We start from the raw sequence: 21,390 nt of genomic DNA on the forward strand, positions 1-21,390 counted from the left end.
CTGGTGAAGAGGACGGGACTGCTGCAGACAATGCACAGTTTTCCACTGAGGTACAGCGTTTTCCCTGCACTTCTGGATGGCTGTGGTCCCTTTGCCGGGGCTGAGAGGGGGTGGCCGACTTCCCAGGGTGCCCAATCCACTCTCAGGAAAGCCCTTCCCATCCTCTTCAGGCACGCTGACCCTCCTTCCTCTCTTTCTGTAAGTGGCACTAAACATCAAGCCTGTTGCTTTAACACTGGTCACGGGCAGCCGCGTGACCTTGCTCCTTGTGATACTGACATGTGACTGATGCCCTTCTATTATGGCCCTTTCTCATCTTGGTATCCTAGGAAGCTGGCAGTCTGTCTCCTCTATCTTTTGTCCCAGTTGGTTATCCCAGCTGTTTTGTGTCTGTTTCTGGGCAAACTGAGTCCCCACCATCGCACCCAGACAGCACCTGGCACCCCAAAGTTCCTGGGGGAATAGCTGTGGGTTTGGTAAATTGTGCCTTTGAGCAGCTCATTTTCCTCCCAGAGGGAGAGCTCCTCTGGACGGCAGCTGGGGCCAGTTTTGTTTGTTCAGCTCCCAGCCTCCTCACATGCAGAGGACAGCCTTTTGTGCATCTGGCCTGTGACAAAGCCATGGAAAACAAAGAGGTGGTTTCTTATTGAGAAGATGGCTTTTTAAAGAGAACGGTGTCATACCGTGAAGTTTCAGCAGCTCTACGCAGGCACGTATGTGCCAGGTGTTGTTACGAGATTCAATAGGGAAACCACATATAGCTAAATGTGGGTCTTTAAACAAATTCAATTGTGACTCTAAGTGTAAAGGTTTCGTGAGACTCAGCTGAGCCCCTGCTGGGCCCAGTGGCTTCCTTAGAAGCTCCTGTACAGGTTTGGGAAGAGAAAACCTACACCCTGTGCATAGTGGTACGTGCGCTGACTGGACTTCACCCAGGGCATTCCCAGATCACTCAATGGGGCTTATCTTGAGATATTAGCTGGTGCCACTTACTAAATACTTCTGTTGTCTAAGGGCCATACCTGTCTTATCATATTTCATGACAACTCTGTGAGGTGTGGTCACCAAACACCATTTTACATGAGGACACTAAGGTTCAAAGAGTTGAAGTGAGTTGCTCTGGGTAGCTCAGGAACTAAGCCATAGGGGCTTCCCTGGTGGCGCAGTGGTTGAGAGTCTGCCTGCCAATGCAGGGCACACGGGTTCGAGCCCTGGTCTGGGAAGATCCCACATGCCGCAGAGCAACTAGGCCCGTGAGCCACAATTACTGAGCCTGCGCGTCTGGAGCCTGTGCTCCGCAACAGGAGAGGCCGCGATAGTGAGAGGCCCGCGCACCGCGATGAAGAGTGGCCCCGGCTTGCCGCAACTAGAGAAAGCCCTCGCACAGAAACGAAGACCCAACACAGACATAAATAAATAAATTAAATTAAATTTAAAAAAAAAAGAAACTAAGCCATAGAGGTGGATTTGGATCTAGGTTTGTTTGCTGGCGGCACATTAACTCCCCTGAGCTTTCTTTAAGCTCTTCTAGGTCGCTGATATTTTTCAGAAACAGAGAAGGGGGCTCAACTTGATGATATTGGACACAGGATGCCTTCTTACTCCAAACCTCCGGGTCATAAGTGGTTTTCCACATGCCAGAGCTGCCCTTGGTCTTCTCTTCCTTGTGTAGCCCATCCATCTGGTGTGCAGCCAGCTACCTAGGTTCCATTCAGTCAATCGAATAAGCTCCCACAAGACCCTGCCTAGTATGGGGGAAGAGCAGGAGAATGCAATGCTCTCCTCCTCATAAGGGCTTCCATTTAGGTGAAGAGAAAAAGACACACCCTGCTCCCCAACATACACACACACAAAGCCAGTAAATGTGCAGTGCAGAAGCAGAGAATATTCTTTTTGCATGAGTTTGACTATTTTAGATACCTCATATAAGTGGAATCGTGCAGTATTTGTCCTTCTGTGTCTGGTTTACTTCACTCAGTATAATGTCCTCCAGGTTCATCCATATTGTCATATTTGGTAGAATTTCCTTCTTTTTTGATGCTGAGTAATACTCTATAGAAACAGATTGTTGAATGGTGGTTGCCAGGGGCTGGGGTGAGGGACAGATGGGGAGCTGCTATTCAATGGGTATAAAGTTTCAATTGTGCAAGATAAATAAGTTCTTAGAGATCTGCTCTACCTTGTGCCTATAGTTAACAATACTATATTTTGCACTTAAAAATTTGTTAAGAGGGTAGATCTCATGTTAAGTGTTCTTACTGCAATGAAAAAAAGCAGGGTGTACTCCAGTGTGGGGCTGGTACCCAAGGCCTGGAAGTTTAGACCAGGCAAATCTTTGGCATGGAGTTCTCTCTGTGAGGGCATTACTGAATCTTGAAGGGAACATTCAAAACCTATATTTAGTTTGTGGAAAATAGCTATCTTTAAAATAACCTGCTATCTGACCTCACACCGCATTTCAGCTCAGTCACCACGCACAACCAGTGCTTACATCAGAATCTCACTCAATCATAAAATGTCTACACTTTGACGTCATTTGCTAGGAATTTTTGCATCTGTGTTCATGAGGGATATAGGTTTGTAATTTTCCTTTCTTGTTATGTCTGTCTGTATTTTTGATATCAGAGTAATGCTGTCATTGTAGAGTGAGCTGGGAATCGTTCGTCTAAAATTTTCTGGAAGGGTTTGTGTAGAACTGGTGTTACTTTTTTCCGGAATGTTTGGTAGAGTTCACCAGTAAAGTCATCTGGGCCTAGAATTTACCTTGTGGGAAGGTTTTTAGCTACAAATTCATATTTCTTTCATTGATACAGGGTTATTCATGTTACTTGTTTCTTCTTGACTTCTTGAGCTTTGTTAGTCTATATCTTTCAAGAAATTTGTTCATTTCTTCTACGTTATTGACTTTGTTAGCATAAAGTTGTTCATAATATTTCCTCATTATCCTTCTAATGTCTGTGGAATAAGATGTGATGTCTGACGTGACATGACATCCTTTAAGGTGATCCAAATGGTATTGGAAATCCCAGAGCCGAAAAGGACTTTGGAGATCAACTAGCCATTCATTCATTTCAGAATGAATTATGGATCACCTGCTCCACGCCAGACTTTGTGAACAGGGCTAGAACTCAGCTGCCAACAACCGCAGCAAAACAGAAACAGACGTGCTCCCTGCCCTTGTGAAGCCCAGGGTCTTGCCTGATTGTTTCATTTTACAAATGAGATAACTGAGGCCTGAGAGGAGAAGGTGAGCTGTACAATTGCACAGAGGACAATGGCAGCCAGGCCCATGAGGCTGAAGCCTTCCTAACGGCCTGTCCAGGGCTCTTTCCTGGCTCTCTGGTGACACGTTCTAAGTCCATGTTTTCTCACTCCCATCGTATAATTTATCCATCTCATTTATCGCCTAGCTGTCCCACTATGAGAGGAGGCATTTTGGGCCTGTTTTGTTCATTGATGCCCAATGCCCAAGTGCCCGGGATAGTGCCCATTATGTAGTAGATGTGCAAAAAATATTTGTTGAATGAAGTATAGTCCAAAGAACCTCCTGCTCACTCAGTGGATTGCCTCCAAACTTCCTCGTTTTTTTTGTTTTTTGAACTTTTTATTTGAAAATACTTGAAAACTTCCAGAAAAGTTGCAATAATATGACAAATACAAAGAATGCCTATATACCATTTATCCAGATTCACTTATTATTTTTTCATTTTACCCCATTGCTATATCATCTGGTCTATCCATCTTTCATAATATTTTTTTTTCATTTGAGAGTAAGTTGTATACATCACAGACATCAAGCCCTAAATATCTGTTACAGACTGAACGTTTACAGCTCTCCCACAAATTTGTATGTTGAAGCCCTAACTATCCAATATGATAGTATTTGGAGGGAGGTGGGGCTTTTGGGAGAGAAATATGTTTAGATGAGGTCCTGAGGGTGGGGCCCCCATGACAAAGGGATTAGGATCCTTATAAGAAGAGGAAGAGAGACCAGAGCTCGCTTGCTCTCCGCCATGTAAGGACACAGTGAGAAGGTGGCCATCTGCAAGCCAGGATGAGGGCCCTCACCAGGAACCAAATCTGCTGGCACCTTGACCTTGGACTTCCCAGCCTCCAGAACTATGAGAAATAAATATCTGTTGTTTAAGCTACCCAGTCTATGGTATTTTGTTATAGCAGCCTGAGCAGACTATGATTTTTTGGTACCGAGAAACAGAGTGCTGCTGTAACAAATACCTGGAAGCGTGCGAGTGGCTTTGGAACTGGGTAACTGGTAGAAGCTGGAGGAGTTCTGAAGGGCATGCTAGAAATACAGACAGAGGGAAATCCTGGTGAGGACTCAGAAAGAAAAGAGGAGAGCTGGAGAGAACGCCTCTTTTTAGAGAAGACAAATAATCATGAACAGAACGCTGGCAGAAATATGGATGATAAAGGCCATTCTGGTGTGGTCTCTCAGATGGAAATAACATGAGGAACACGTTATTGACCAATGGAGAAAAAGTGATCCTTGTTATAAAGTGGCAAAGAACTTGGCTGAACTGTGTTCTAACGTTTCATGGAAGGTAGAACTTGTGAGTGAAGAAACTGGATATTTAGCTGAGGCAATTTTTAGAAATTGCCTTAGGGAAAGCATTGAAGGAGTGGCTTGGTTCCTCATGACTGCTTTTAGTAAAATGTGAGAGGAGAGAAATGAATTGAAGAAGGAGTTGTTTAGCAAAAAGGAAACAGAACTTAAAGATTTGGAAAATTCTCAGCTTATCTATATTGCAAAAAATGAGAAAGCTTGTTCTGAAGAAAACAGTAAGAGTATGGCCCAACAAGCATTTGATAAAAAGGTCAGTGTGGGAGTGAACCACAGACCTAATCAGCCACCCCAGCAGAAACACTGCTAGCGTGAACTGAACGAGCGTGGATACAGGGCAAAATGAAGGCAGGCTGTCAGACTTACATTCTACAGGACCAAACTATAGAGCTCTTTGCCCGCAAACATACACCATTCTTCAAGACAAGGGAAGAATGAACCCAATGGTGATTCAGAGACCATCAGGGCTGCCTCCTTGGTTTCAAAGGGGGCAGGGCACTGCCTTGACCTCAGTAGGCCATATGGCAGCTGCCCAGGGCCTTGGGGGGGTGACTCCTGCCCGGCAGAGCCACGCAGGTGGGACTGATGCCCCACCACATCCATAAGGCAGAGCATCAAACCAGAGAGGATTATTTTCAAGCCTTAAGATCTAATGGTATGTACTTTTCTAGGCTTAGACTTTCTTGGAACCTGTTACTTCTTTCTTCCTTCTAATTTCTCCCTTTTGGAATGAGAATCTCTACCCTATGCCTGTTCCACCACTGTATTTAGGAAGCACATAATTTATCCAGTTTCACAGGTTCACAGCAGAAGAGTTTTACTTCAGGTTGAATCGTTTCGCTCTCTTCTGGTTTAGATAATATTTAGATAAGACTTTGGACTTCAGCCTTTAGAGTTGATGCTGGAATGAGTTAAAACTTTTGGGGATGTTGGGATGGAATTAATGTGTTTTGTATGTGAGAAGGACATGATTTTGGGGGATGCAGGGGTAGAACGTTATGGACTGAATGTTTCTCCCCCAAATTCATATGTTGAAGTCCTTCCTAACCCCCAATGTGATGGTATTTGCAGATGGGGCATATGGGAAATAATTAGGTATAGAAGAGGTCTTGAGGGAGGGGCTTCCACGATGGGATTGCTGTCCTCATAAAAAAAAAGGAGAGAGACTAGAGCTTGCTCTCTTTTTACCATGTGAGGACACAGGGAGAAAGCAGCCATCTGCAAGCCAGGAAGTGGGCCCTCACCTGGTAACTGAATCTGCTGGTACCTTGATCTTGGACTTCCCAGCCTCCAGAGCTGTGAGAAGTAAATGTCTGTTGTTTAAGGCATCCAGTCTGTGGTATTTTGTTATAGTAGCCTGAACTGACCAAGATAATACTTTAATGTGTACTTCCTAAGAATAAGAGTATTGTCTTATGTAACCAAAATATAGTTATCAACTTCATACATTTACACTGATACCATACTTTAATCTGGCTGCATTGCGGTTCTGTTAATTGACCCAATAATGTCTTTTATGGCATATTTTTTCTTCTAGCACAAGATCCAGATTAGGATCACGTGTTGCATCTAGTTGTTACGCCTCTTTAGTCTCCTTCAACCTAGAATATCTCCATATCCTTTGTCGTTTAAGACACTGACATTTTTGAAGAATAAAGTCCTTCTTTAAAGTTTTTTTAAAATTTAGGGTTTATCTGATGCTTTCTCAGTATTAAATTCAGTTTCTGCATTCCTGGCTGGAAAACTACACAAATGACACTGTATCCTCCTAAGAGCATCGCATCAGGAGGCATCCAGTGTCCATCTGCCCTTCAGCTTGGCTATGGTGTTGTTTGATTTGGCCACTGTATAATTACATTTTTCCCTTGCGGTCTATGAATGAACACTTTAATACTGTGCCATTATTCTGCTCCAGATCAAAATTCCCTCCTATGTTTAACATTCATTGATCACTTTTGCCTGAGCCAGTCTTTACTATGATGGCTGAAAAATGATGGGTCTTTTAACTTCAGCTCTCCCTTCTCCATGTCATCCAGCTGGCACTCAGAATTTTATTATTAGCAAGAAGCCTCCCTTCTCCTCCTCCATTTATTTCCTTCCTCCCTCCCTCCCTCCTTTCCTCCCTCCCTTTCTTCCTTCTTTCTTTTCTTTTTGTATTTGTTATTGGTAAGAACTCAGAGATTCCTATATTTTCAATGGTTTCTAATTCATTACTGTTCTGAACTACTTAGGTGTTCAACTTGTCCCAGATCTGGCTAGTGGGAGTTCCTTCAAGCTGGCTCTTGTTTCCCCATGACATGCATGCCCTCATCATTTTTTAAAATACTTCTATACTTTCTGGCATAACAAGATGTTCCAGTTCATTCTGTAGCCTATCTATCTGTTGGGTTTTTAATATTTCATCTTTATTAATTTTATCCTGAATGCACACACCAAGTGTTCTGGATCAGAGACAGATTTCTTATTTAAATACCTTAGAGTAAGTAAGAAGTGCATTAGTCTCTGCTTAAGTTCTTATTCCTAGTGCAATGCAATAAGAGCCAGGCCAATTATCCTACATGAGTAGCCAGGTACCCTATAAGCAAGGGACAAAAAATAAGTGATTTTTTCCCCTTGCTTATAAAAGGCAGGAGGTAGCTGTCCTCTTCCCCTCCTGAAAAAGAGTCCCCTTCTTACTCCAGCCTCTTGGAATATAAATAAACTTACTTAGAGCTGTCTCTAAGTTCCTGGGCTCTTTCCTCTTGCTCCGGTCTTCCTGGTCTCTTAGAATATCTTTGTATTAACCTAGAGATATAGTCTGAGCTATAACCATTTAGCTTCTTGAGGAGACAAGCGAAGTTTTATTATGTTTTGAGCCAGAGAAGAGCAATTAACTAGACAAATAGCTATCGATTTTATTCTCATTGTTTATAAAGAGTCTCAGGAGTCTGGGGCTTTTTGCAGGAGTGCTGAGAGATCCTGGGAAGTTTTATTTCCCCATACTATCCTACCCTAGTTCTGGGATATGCCAGTTTTCCCCAAGGAGCCCTGGTTCCTTTAAGTGAAAAATGGTATTAGAAACCAAGATCTAGGTACTAGATATGTTCATGCCTAACGAGGTTGTCTTTGCTTCTTGGCCCTTTCAGCAGGTAGAGGAAATATATGCATGTACACACACAATACACATACATGTGTATTCATTCATTTACATATATGCATACCCGTGCGTATGTATACGCATCTACATAGGCACATGCATATACATGCAAAGATACCTATTTTAGAAATGACAGACTCAAATTGATACCTCAGTCTTTGCACATGAAGGTATCCCTTGCCTTCCCCGTTGTGTATTTGTAAGCCCCGCTTCTTTCAAAGTGAGAATCCCCCTTCTAACGACATCAGCACACTGATTTATTTGCTCATATCTGTAGTACATCTAAAGTAATTTGAAAATTGTTTTGCATATCTCTACATAAAGCAAACCTATCAAAGCTTAGGATTTGTTTGCAGTTCTCTTTCACAGCCCGCCCAAGACTGAGGGTATATGGCCAAATAATGAGGTAGCCCTAAGTTACCTCGATTAGTCCTTCTGTTTCTCTTCACTTCGATTATGAATTCATTTGAAATTCAACTGTATTCATTTTGTTCCAGTTCTATGTTTTTCTTTTCCTTACTTTAAAAAAAATACACAGAATATTAACATGCTTCCACAATTCAAAACTATCCAAAAAGGTATACTCGGAAACGTGTTACTCACTACTGAATTCCTTCCACCCTGTTTCACCACCACCCTTTGTAGGTAACTGACTGCTGTTGTGTGATTTATACTTCTATGTTTCTATTTGTAAAGACAAATATATAGATATATATATAGAGAGAGAGAGATATAGATATATCTATCTATCTATATCTATATCTATCTATCTATCTAGCTAGCTATCTCTACGTTGTAATTCACCTTACTCCTTACAAGAATGTAGTGGACTATATATGCTCTTTTACACTGTGCTTTTTCCCAGTACCTTCTGGAACCTGCTCCATATCAGTTCTTAGAGATCTTCCTCATTCTTTGTTGCAGCTGCATAGTACTCCTTTGCGGGGGAGCTTCACAGCTTATTCTTTCAATCTCCTTTGCTTGAACATTTAAGTACTTTCCAACATTTACTTCCTCTAATACATTATGGTTCTTTGGATGACCTTTCCTGTGACTCCAGGTAGAATTACGGGCCCCTCTGATTTGGGGTTTGTGGTGGGTTTCAATTTGTGGTGCCCTTCTGTTTAGCACTTCCCTGTCCAGGTCCAGTTTACAATGGTCAGGCCTTCCCTTAAGGCCCAGAGCCTTCATGTCATTTCTCAGGTCTACAGAAGACCTTTGATAGACCTTTGAAGACCTTTGTCTTCCTAGAGCACTAGCTAGCTTTGCAACTGTGGCAAATTTGCAAATCTGGCAGCCAGAACACGAACTTTATTTTATCGTCCCTCAACATTTTTGAAAGATCGCCTAGGACAGTGGGAGGCCAGACATACCTTGATTTGCAACCCAGCTCCATCCCTTCCTAGCTGTGTGATCTTGGGCCAGTTTCATAACCTCTCAGAGCTTCCTTTTCAAGCCCCGTTTGGGGCTTGGAAATATTGTGAGGGGTAAACGAGAAGACATCGAACTGGACTGTTGTCTGAGCTTAACAAAACCACTAAGTCTAAACTCTATAGTTAAGATATATCAATATCTACACATACACACACACACACACACGGTGTATTAGTTTCCTAGGCCTGCCATGCCAAAACGCCACAGATAGGGTGGCTAAAACACAGAGATTTATTTTCTCAGTTCTGGAGGCCAGAAGTACTAGATCAAGGTGTCATCAAGGTTGGTTTCTGACAAGGGCTCTTCCTGGCTTATGGATGGCCACCTTCTCTCTATGCCATCACATGTGCATGTGGGTTGGGGGGAGAGAGAGAGATCTCTGCTGTCTCTTCCTTTTCTTATAAGGACATCAGTTTTATTAGATTAGGGCCCCATCCTTATGACCTTGTTTAACCTTAATTACCTCCCCAAAGGCCCTATCTCCAATATAGTTACACTGGGGGTTAGGGCTTCAACATATGAATTTTGGGGGGGACATAATTCAGTTCATAACAGAGGGGAAGAAAGACCTGGTAAGAAAAAAGACTCACATATTCACAGTGGGACTATCTGAAGAATGCAGTTATGCATGATTATTTTCTTCTATATGTATGTAGATAGTGTGTATGTGCGCACGTTGTGTGTGTGTGCGCGGATTCCTGTATTTTCTAACTTTCTGCAGTGACTATTTCTTACTTTGTGACTGGAAAGCTTACTTTAAACAGGTTTCTAAACAGCAACAGTCCATCTCCCAAGTGTAGTCTTTTCCTGGCATGTGCTCCTTGGGGGCTCCGTTGCTCTGGCAATGACTTGCTTTCCTCATCCTGAGGCCCTGGGGAGCCCTGAACTCAGGTCAGACTGTGCATGTGGGTCAGTAGAGGAGCATTTGAGAAGAGCTTTATTTTTAAGTCACTTGTGCTGCAGTTGGACAAATGACAGACTGAGATGTTGTCCAGACATGGCTGGTCACGCAGGCAGGGACTTACAGGATGGTCATGTCCTATAAATAAGGCACCTGGAGCCCAGAGAAGGTAAGTGAGTAGGGATAAATCAACTCATGAGTAGGGATAAATCACCTGGTGTCAGGTCCTCTGCACAGAAAGAAGCATAGCTTAAGGCTTAGACTTTCAATATACCGGCAGATTTTTTTTTGAGTGGGGGGTGGAGTGGGATGGGACAGGGAGTGAAATTGTAGAGTTCAGTCTTGAAAGTCATGTATAAAATAGTGTGAGGGTGCCCCGCTTCCCCCTGGGGCCTCCCTGTCACCCGCTCAAACATGTCTACCTTGCAAAGCCCTGTCTGCCAGGACGCGCACTCTGCCTTTGGACTACAGCGCTGAATTCCTGTGCTGTGAGTTACCGTGTTCTCCACAGAAAGAGGACAGTGCTTAATGTTGCAAGGTGTGGGGCCCCTCCTAGTGCCTATGGCCTCTCACCTGTGGGACTCTAGGTCAGTTGCCTCATCCTTGAACTTCAAATCCCCACTCCAATCCCAAAGGCACATATCAGCTGCTCTTCTTTCCACGTTCTCATTTTAGGAAATGGCCTGAGGTCCAGGAGTCACCTTGACCCCTTTTTTCTTCACTTTCAACAACCAGTTAGTCTGCAAGTCTACAGCTGACAGTTGTAACTCTTTTTCTTCATTTCCCCATCATTTTTTACCTAGGCTATAGCAGCAGCTTCTATCTGATCTCCTTTTCTGTAAAAACTCTAGTCCAGAACACTGGTCTGTTTGGATTCTTCTCACTTACAAGCCTTCATTGGTCCTGTAACCTACTGAGGAAACCCTAAGCTCCCTGGTGTGGCCCCTGCCTACACTCCTCTGACCCCTTCTGGCTCTCCTTTTGTATCTAAGCCACACTGGACAAACTGCAATTCCCAAAAAAGCTATTCACTCTACTAATTAGAATTAGGTTTGGCTGCAAGTGACAGGAATACTCTGCCCACCTCTCAACACTAGCTTAACAAGATAAAAATGTATTTTTCATGTAAAGGAAGTCTAGAGTTGGTATGCTGTTCCAGAGAGTCAGGAACTCAAGCTTCTACTCCCTTGTGCATCTGCCTTTCTAACATGTGACTTCCACTTCACAGTCCAAGATGGCTGCTCAAGCTCCAGCCATCACATCCACTTTTTGCCAGCAGGAAGGAGGAATGAGCAAGGAAGGGCATAACCCTGCCTCTAAGAACAGTTCCTGGAAGTCACACTTGCTTACACACCATTGGCCAACATTTTGTCACATGGCCATACTTAGCTGTAAGAGAGGCTGGGAAATTTTTATTTCAGGTAGTCTTTATTTTAGGTAGCCATGTGTTGAGGTATCTGTTACCAAGGAGGAAAGAGAGGATGGGTATGGGGTGACACCTAGCAGTCTCTGCCATGTATTCTCACATCTGGGGATTTGCACAGGTCGTTTCTTCTGTCCAGGTCCTCTTCCCTCTCCCTCCTCACTCCCTTGACTTGGCCTAGTCTGATTTGTTCCTTAACATGCACTTACCTCATGGCCATCCTCACTCTGGCACCCTGTGACTGCCTAGGGGCTCCTTAGCACCCAGTACAACTGCATAATCTCTGGCCAGGGTGGGCCCACCACCCATAGCTCTTGTTTCAAAGATACACTGGGGAAATGAGATTATATTCTTCAGGCTCCCAGGACCTTCCTACATCTGGGGGAAGGTATGGGGACGGGGTAGCTGAATGACCTTAGAGGCTCTTGGCAAATTACCATTCTTGGTTGTACAGACCACCCATCTTCCCATAGTCAGTCTCCAGATACTGCAGGGACATTGATTAGGTCTCAGCCTTCGTGATGGTGAGTGATCTAGGTGGGGAGGGACTTTTTTTGGGGGGGGACCATGCTGTGTGGCTTGCAGGATCTTAGTTCCCCGACCAGGGACTGAACCTGGGCCCCCAGGCAGTGAGTGCGCCGAGTCCTAACCACTGGACCGCCAGGGAATTCCTGGGGAGGGATTACTGTTGTGATTCTTGCTTTCAATTCCAGTCAATTCTCGATTTGATTTCTGCCATTTGTTCATTTTACACCTGGGCAACATCATCTCCCACCTGCTTTTTAAGGTGACTGACAGCTGATCACACGAAACAACTTTGTCCCTTAAGAGGGACACAGCTTCTTTCATTGCTAAGCCTTCGGGGCCCCTTCTGTCTCTTTCTCACTCACTCCTGTGCCGCATTTGATCCTCAAGACACCTCCTGTTTGAGAGAGCAGGGCATTGTTACCTGCACTAGGCCTAGGGCGACTGTCTGACTTGCTCACGGTCATCAGACAAGTGGCAAAGCCAAGAACTGAGCCAGGTCTTTCTGTAATAAGTCTAGTAGTTTTCACCTTCTCCTGCTACACTTTTCATATTTTGATAAGTACTTTAATTAACATTTCTGTTCATAATTTTCCCCCAAATTTAGCTTCTCTTAGGATAAATGCCAAAATGTAAAGTTACTGAGTCAAAGGGTATACAGTAAATACTTTTTTAAAAGGCTGTTAATGGATTTTGCAAAACTGATCCGTCCCATGGAGTCTTAGCACAGTCACATTTTGCCCAGGCCAGCCTGAGAGCAGGGGAGCCTGGGAGTGTGGGGAGGAGAGGAGCAGTGGCTGGTTCCCCAGCAGGGTGCACGCGAGCATTGCCCCAGCCTGGTGAGATTCTCACGTTTAAGCGTATGTTTTTGCATATGCCATGGTCCCTCCACATGAGCCGACTACTTCATTTGGTGCTCAACCACAGATACTGCCATCTGGTCCAGTGCTGCAGAAACCATGGCCTGTATTAGATTCTGAGATGTCCTGTGTCCGTCTCCATCATGCTTTGTAATAACTGCGTGCTGGATTTTTATAGGTGACTGAAGGGCTTTTCAGAGATCATTTTGGTTATATGAGATTCTGACTTTAAACCTCACTCCCCTGACCCCCATATAAGGTATGACTGCAGGGGACTATACCCAGAGCCATATTCACTGTACCCTTGCTCCAACAACCTCAGAAGTCTGAGTGGAACCCTTTCTGCTCCATGGCTGATGAATTATGACAAAATGTCCTTTCAGGTCCACAAGGTTCTGGCTGGCATCTTTGACTTCTTCTTACTCAAGTTAAGTGCTGCACCAAAACTCAGAAGCTTCATGGGGCTCTGGGGCCTCAGGTGGTACTTAAGATGTGTCAGGTATTACTACAAGCCAACATTCACATGTAAATGTCCAGGTGACAGCTTGTCTGTTTCTTCCTGCAGTTGGTCACCACAGAAGGGCGCTTCCTCAAAGACAGTTTGTACAATGAAGGAATCCTAATTGTATGGGACCCGGCTGTTTACCATTCAGATATCCCAAAGGTAAGTGGGTGTCCGTGGGAAATTGGGATTGAGTCACCTGTTTGTCTATAGATTTCCCCGAGGTCCTGGGTTTTAAAGTCACGGCTGACCTGGACCACCCTGAGGGCTGGCTATTTCCATTTTAGGGCACCCCACTTCTGGACTAGCGGTTCAGAAGGACCCCTGTCCTACACCAGTGCTCTCCATGCCCACCCTGCATTGCCATGTATTTGTCTCCCAATTGTGGTCTGTACCAGGTGTAACAGTGGCTGCATTTCCCTCCGTCTGGGGTGGATTGTGTTCATGTAATACAATTATTCCTGACGGGCACCAGCAGGAATAGACAGTGGTTACTATCACTTCTATACATAATATTACCACACTCGCCCCACACTTCCAATTTCCGGATGCTTCTCATTTCACTCTCATAGCTAAATAAAGAAGTAGATAGATAGATAGAAGCATGGTTATTCCCATTTTACAGAGGAGGAAAACAGAATATGTGTATGTGGGGGCGGGGGGGGGGTGGTCACCTGCCCTGGGGCTTGATTTGCTAAGCAGAGGGCCCAGATCTGCAACATCAGCTTTTCCAAGGAAGGAGAAAGAGTCTCAGTCCTGCTGGAGTCTAGCTTCTCCAGAACGGCCCTCTCACTGTTACACACGTCATTTGGCCTCTCCCTGATATGGGCTTCAGTGGCCACAGGAGAGTGGCTTTAGGGAGGAGGGACAGAGAGCACTGTTCTTGGGACACTTCATTCTTTTTTTTTTTTTTTTAATTAGTTAATTATTTATTTTTGGCTGCTGTGTTGGGTCTTCATTTCTGTGCGAGGGCTTTCTCTAGTTGCGGCAAGCGGGGGCCACTCTTCATCGCGGTGCGCGGGCCTCTCACTATCGCGGCCTCTCTTGTTGCGGAGCACAGGCTCCAGACGCGCAGGCTCAGTAATTGTGGCTCACGGGACTAGATGCTCTGTGGCATGTGGGATCTTCCCAGACCAGGGCTCGAACCCGTGTCCCCTGCATTGGCAGGCAGATTCTCAACCACTGCGCCACCAGGGAGGCCCGGGACACTTCATTCTTATGCTGGACACACCAATAGCTGATGGGCTCTGGTGATCCCTGGCACCATCCCGTCCTCTCACTACCTCAGTTTCCAGTTTTGTACTGATCTCACTTAGAACTGAAATTTGCCTGGGTCAGGTCAAGGACTGTGAATCCACAGATGTGACAAGCTGTGCCCCAGTTTTCACCCCTTTAAAAAAGAGAGGTGGGGTTAGATAGGGCCAAGAGGCCTCCTCAGCTCTGATATCCTTCCCGGATCCTATGATCCTGAAGTCTGAAGCCGTTCCAGGGTCAACAAGCTCAAAGCTTGGTGAGCTCAGGCTGTGTGCTGGGCCCCCCCACTATCAAGTGAGAGCTGTGATGTGGAGGAGAAGTCCGGAATCTGTTCTGATGAAGGGGCTGTGCCTCAGGAGTCTGCCTTGGTCCTTCCCCACCTCCCCTCAAGTCCTCAGACGACGAGGATGACCCCCTGGGGGCAGCAGTGGCATTGGCACGTTGCTCTCCTTGAGAAGACCTCTTCCTTCTTTTTCAGTGGTACAAGAATCCCGACTACAGTTTCTTTGATAACTTCAAGAGTTATCGTAAGCTGCATCCTGATCAGCCCTTTTACATCCTCAAGCCCCAGATGCCTTGGGAGCTGTGGGACATCATTCAAGAAATCTCCCCCGAGCAGATTCAGCCAAACCCCCCGTCTTCTGGGATGCTTGGTGAGTCCATGTCTGGGGAAAGACCTCTTGTGCTTGTTTCTAGAATAGATTAGCCTTCTACTGGGGTCTCATTCGTTCATTCGTTTGTTCGTTCACCAAACAGTTGCTAGGTTTTTGCTGTGTTTGTACACGGAGGCAAGTTCCAGCTCAGACACAGAGATCAGTAAGATAGACTCCACCTCCTTAATTTCAGGGTGTCCGGTGGGAGAGTTCAGTCAGGTGTCTGCGGCAACATTCGATTTGTGCCGGGAAAGAGTGACCAGCCCGCTGCCATAGGAGAGAGGACCCCTTCTAGAGGGACAGTCTGAGAACTTCGAGAACTTGGCCCAGGCCTGGGAGAGGGGAGGATCTGGCAGGTGGAGATGGAGAAATGGGAAGCACAGACAAGAGGAGGCAAGAAAACAGGAGGAGCGGGGCTGAGACTCGGATGAGGCCAGCGAAGCACTTGCTTCAGGTGTACGATTTAAGAAGGTGCCAAGAAATTCAGAAACAAATGATATCTTAATACAGTATCTTTAAAAAAAATCACAATTAATGCAAAATTTTATGATAGACAAAATATCAAAATTTTAGATAAAGACAGGGTCAATAATAATGTCATTATTGTCCTGAGCCATATTAGAATCTGTGGAAAAAGGAAGAGTCAATAATATTTTATTCAGAATTTCAAAAATCTGTTCACCCTAGTGACCACCCTAGTCGTGGCCCTGAGACAAGCCTGAGTGGTGAGGCTTAGCCGGGTTTGGGGGCCACGCATGGAGCTGTGGGTGCCGACACGGGGGTGGGCTGGGGTCAGAGTGCTGGGGGCCCTGCACGCTGGCTACAGACTTTCTTCTTGGACCTACTCCACACCTCTCCACCCTCACGGCCCGTCTGCCCTTCCCTCCCTTTCACTTTGAGTTCAGCTGGACCAGGGGCGCTTTCCACGAGCCTCCAGGGCTGCCTACGGCTCCCCGCCCCCCCGCCCACCCCGCGGTCCCCGGCCCGCCCACCTTCCCTACTGGACTGGAAAGTCCCTCAGGGCGGGGACTGCGTTTGCCTCATCCTTGTGGGTCTGGCGCAGGATAGCCCTGAGCTAAATGTTCCTTGAGCAAATGAACAAATAGATGTTTACTATCAGAGGCATTTCCTGACAGAAAGAGATGGAGGCGCTTTCAGCATCCCACCGTCTTCATACCTTTCCCTTCCACTTTTGGATGGGTGCATTAGGGGGCTCTCCCTGGACCCCTTTTGAGCAGAAGTAGATGGAGAGCTTCCTGGGACGCTTTCTCATCGCCCTACTGCCTGCCTTTGCCCATGCTATTCCCGCCACCACCAGGCTTTCCCCCTTGCCCACCCCTCATGGCCGGAGCCCCTGCCGGGCCCCATACCAGTGCTCCGGGAGGTGTACCAGAACCCTCTCTCATAGAGGGCTCCCTCCCATCATCTCCAGAAGCACTTCTGCTGTGCCTTCATCAGTTAGTTGCAGAGGTGTCTCTTCTCCCCCATTGAACCAGGAGGCAGCCAGAGGGCAGAGGTGGGGCTTTTCCCATGTCTGATTCTTCTAGAACAGAGTTGCTGCTAGCAGTTTACAGTTTTGCTGTTAGTGAGACCTGTTCATCATAAAGATTCCCTATATTTACGGTTGACAAAAGCAGTCTAGAGCCATGATGTTATTGCATCCTAACGATAGCCTATGTGGTAGGAAGAGTGGGTAGATCACCCCCTTGGGGCAGATGAAGAACCTGAGGCCCCAAGCAGGACGTGTCCGGCAGGAGATGACCAAGCCAGGTGGGGACAAGCGTGGGTGGTGGCAGGCGTCTCCCGCCTCTTGCTGGGTCTGCACCCCGAGTGTTCTGTACCCCTCCCTGAGAGCACAACCTGGCCACACCCTCTCGGCTCCTGTCTCCCACCTGACTGAGCAGAGCGCATCAGTACAGACCATGGCATGCTCCCGTGCCAACTGTCCCTCCTCCCACCTGAGGCACGAAGCCTTCCCTCCCCACGCTGTTTCTCCAGGTACTGAGGTAAGAAACGCCTCCCAAATTACCATCTAAGAGGCTGATCCAAGATACAGAGATGCTAGAAAGTCACATCTGCAGGGAATGGTTCTGTCTCCTCAGTCACGCTGTCCTCTCTCTTCGTATAGCTTTTGGACAGTGATCAGTTCACTGACTGATGATGGAGCCCTTCGACCCGTTAGCGTTTAGGGAGGACCTGCTGTGCACCAGGCCCTGACCTGGGCGCTAAGCAGGGCAGCACGAGCCCTACGAAGGTGCATAGGGCCCTGCACCCAGAGGAACAGCCTGCTGGACTGGCTTCCCAGAACAACTCAGACTGGGAATCACACTCAGCAACTCCAGACAGACACCTCCCCAGATCTGGGGGCGCGAGCTGCTGGGCTCCCTGGGCAGAACCCTGGGGAGCTGGGGTGGGTTGTCGGGCAGGACTCACCTCTGCTCGCCTCTCCAGGCATCGTCATCATGATGACACTGTGTGACCAGGTGGATATTTACGAGTTTCTCCCATCCAAGCGCAAGACTGACGTGTGCTACTACTACCAGAAGTTCTTCGACAGCGCCTGCACGATGGGCGCCTACCACCCACTCCTCTTTGAGAAGAACATGGTGAAGCACCTCAACCGGGGCACGGACGACGACATTTACCTGCTTGGAAAAGCCACGCTGCCTGGCTTCCGGAGCATTCGCTGCGGAGCGTAAGCTGCCTGGCCAGGCCCCCTCACCCTTCTCCATCGGGCATTTTACAGCTGGTCTCCTGGCCACCCTGGGCCCAGGAAGGCTGTTCCTGAATGATCACTGCCTGCACTCCAGGCAGCAAGAACCTTCAGGAACCCAAGGGCAGGGACCCAGGCCCAGCCTGCCCTTTTGTCATGGGGGTGTGTGAATCGAGAGCTTCCCGCCACACTCATGCACACACGCCCAGGATTCCTTCCAGAGTCCTCTCTGCCCCTCCCCTGCACAGGTAAATGCAAGATCCACCTTTGCCAGCAGGGCTGCCAAAGCTGGGCTGCTTTTCCCACTGGAATGATGTTATTCTTGCAAACCAGTGCTCTGTCACGCTTGAAATCTATACCTAGACACTGATTTCATGTTTTAAACAAACTCTCCCATATTATGATTGTGCCCATTACAAGGTGCCTCTGAGGGGCAAGTACGTGTCACAAGGCATAGGAAACACAGTCAGTTCCTCCAGAACTAAGCTGCTCCTAAGGTCCATGCCCTGGGAGAGGCAGTGTTCCTATCCCTCCGGCTGGTTTGGCGGCCCTTGGCCTTGGTGCTGGTGAGCAAAGGGTCTTGATGAACCCACAGCCCTCTCCATATGTTGAGGAGATGAGAGTACAGAAAAAAAGGTACTGTCTCCATCCTCAAGTTGCTTACAGCTCAGTGCGAGTGACAGAATGGATTCAGTGTGCCCGGTGCCCGGTGCCCTGTGGGCTTGTAGGGTGGTGGGCTTGCTGTGCTGCTATCTTTGCACCAGGAGGGGCCACACACTTCCTGTGTCAGTGGGTCGCAGAGGGCTTCACGGAGCTGGAGGCTGTGGAGTGGATTTTAGAAGAGGAAAAACATGTCAAGCAGATTCTGTCTGAGTCATCTGAGATGTGTTTTCCTTTCTGCCTTTATTACCCATATTTATTCGCTAAGATCTGCCTGAATTTACAGGTTCAAGTTATTTTTTGAGGAAGCCCCCTCCCTCATATCTGAGGCAGCAAGTGCAGCCCCATGACAGATGCCAGGCAAGCCAGATGCCAAAACCCTGATTTCCCCAGGCTCGCCTGGTCTGAGCCTAGCCTACCAGCTGGGTGTGCACACCAAATCGCAGCCTTCCTGTTTGATGCCTACCCCAAACCTCCTGCAATCTTGTTTTTCCCTTTAGTCTTCCTCCTCCAAAATTACTTTTAAGCATTTTCCACTTTAAAATGTCCTCACCCATTTTTTTTGACCTTCATGGGCCTTTTGTGAAAGGTCTCTCAGGGACTGGGAATGTGGTTTCCTAGGACTTAAAGTAGCTCTCAGAGGTCAGAACCTTGGAGATCATGACTGATTCTCACCAGATGTATCAGATTGCTGTACCCTCCACCCCTCCCTGCAAGGGAGCAACACCAGAGTCTCCAGGCAGAGGCCTACCCGCTGTGGTCTGTCTACACACTTCCTGGACCATTGTGCTAAGTCTCCTGCCCTGATGGGGAGCCACACTGGGCTGGACCAGGCTTCTGGACTCCCAAAGCTAGCCCTGTGTGCTCAAGGGCCTCGAATGTTTGAGCTCCAGACCAGCTGTTTTGGAGCTGGAGTCCTCATTCGCTGCCAAACCATTGGCTTGAGTAGGCAGTAGAAAGAGCTCTGGAGTGAGAAGCCCTGGGTTTTCAAAGTGATGTTCCCCTATTACTCGCTATGCCACCATGGGCAAATTCTCCTCTCTGAGCCTCTGTTTCCACGTCTGTAAAATGGGTGATAAGCCTGCCTCACAGGTGCTGTGAGGGTTACCTGGCATATTGCAGGTGCTCAGTACATGCTGGATTCCTCCCTTCCTTTACTAAGGACCTGCTCTGTGCTCACATCTGGGCAGGACCCTGCTTTGAAGGCCACAGAGGGGGCCTTGTCCTGAGGGAAGTTAATGTCCTATTGGGAGGCTACACCTACCCTGCTTAGAACACCCTGGAAACCATCCGAGGGAATGGAGGGTGCAGAACGTGCCCCTCCTTCTCCCTGCCTGCAGCTTAGGCCTGATCTGCTCGGGGATGGGCAGAGCACTTGGGCCACTGGCTGCTGTGTAACATGAGTCTTTTCCATGTCTCTGGGCCCATGAATTCCTCACAATCTTTGAATCATGAGCACTGAGTGCAGAGGAAGGTGGCATTCCATCATCAGGAGAGAGATGGTGTGGACACTAAGACTACACTGGGTAGATGCTAGCTTTTAATTGTTATTATTAAGGGATCAAATTAATTTCATTCTGTGCTTTCTCTACATGGAAACTGGTAGAATGCAAATAAGATGTGGATATTATCATTAGTCTGATAAGATGTTTAATATTTGTGACAGGTAATTTAAAAATTATGACCGAGTCCTGTAGGAAAGCCACTGTCTCTAAGGTGTTCTGTCTTCTTCAGTAGCCATCTGTTCATTCTATATCATGAGGTCCTCAAATCCTTCTATCAATCAGATAAGCTATTGATATTGGTTTGGAGTTGAGACATCAATCTCAGAAACTTCTGAATCATGACTAAGCTAATTCTGAATTACCCAAAGATTACGTAAAATTTTAAAATAAATGTTTTTTAAAAAGCTTGTCCCTCTTTTCTTACTTGCTAAGGGAACAACTGCTCATTGTCAATTCTTGTCTCCAAAGAGGACACAACTGGAATTCCAAACCCCCAAATCCTCCCCCACAAGCTCCTCTGGCCTTTTAGCCTCTCTTTTCAACACTCCAGGAAAAGGAATGCTTACTTACATGGCAGGACGGCATCTTTGAGATAGTGACTGGTTTATTTTCTTCCTTTTGCTCTTGCTGGGATTCAAATGATGACGCTGTCGTTCATCCAACACCTCAGGGAAGGGCTGCAGTAGGGCAGAAAGCGAATGAAAAGAAGGTTGGTTTCAAAAGCCTAAAACCCTTAAAGGAATGATGTCCCAAGGGAATAGCCAAATTGTTTACATACAAATCCTGAGGAGGAGCGGGAGTAAGTGGAGAAAAACATAATTCCTCTTCCCCATGAACTGCCCACCTCCTGTTATGGGCTGGATATGTCCTCCTAAAATTCGTATGTTGAAGTCTTAACCCCCAGTACCTCAGAATGTGACCTTATTTGGAAATAGACAATTGGTTAAGATGAGGTCATACTGGAGCTGGGTGAGCCTCTAATCCAGTATGACTGGTGTGCTTACAAAAGGGGAAATTTAGAGGTAGACATGCACACAGGGAGAACGCCACGTGAAGATAAAGGCAGAAATCAGGGTGATGCTTCTACAAGCCAAAGGTTGCCAGTGAACCACCAGAAACTAGAGGAGAGGCATGGAAGATTTTCCCTCACAGCCCTCAGAAAGAACCAACCCTGCTGACACCTTGATCTCGGACTTCCAGTCTCCAGGACTGTGAGACAAAAATCTCTACTGTTGAAATCAC

General features: G+C 46.7%; 1 protein-coding gene across 2 annotated transcripts in view; it reads left to right on the forward strand.

Moving 5' to 3' along the window:
* Nucleotides 1–20,517, forward strand: part of ST6GAL1 (ST6 beta-galactoside alpha-2,6-sialyltransferase 1) — a 139,201-nt gene extending 118,684 nt beyond the window's left edge. For both annotated transcript variants that reach the window (XM_068546425.1, XM_068546426.1), the window contains 3 exons: nucleotides 13,427–13,525; nucleotides 15,096–15,270; nucleotides 17,722–20,517. In XM_068546425.1, coding sequence (XP_068402526.1) covers nucleotides 13,427–13,525; nucleotides 15,096–15,270; nucleotides 17,722–17,969 — 522 coding nt within the window. In that variant the 3' untranslated portion in view covers nucleotides 17,970–20,517. The remainder of the gene's footprint in view (nucleotides 1–13,426; nucleotides 13,526–15,095; nucleotides 15,271–17,721) is intronic.
* Nucleotides 20,518–21,390: the final 873 nt, after the last annotated feature.

The sequence above is a fragment of the Eschrichtius robustus genome, chromosome 6 (genome assembly GCF_028021215.1).
Source record: "Eschrichtius robustus isolate mEscRob2 chromosome 6, mEscRob2.pri, whole genome shotgun sequence".
In the NCBI taxonomy this organism is placed as follows: Eukaryota; Metazoa; Chordata; class Mammalia; order Artiodactyla; family Eschrichtiidae; genus Eschrichtius; species Eschrichtius robustus.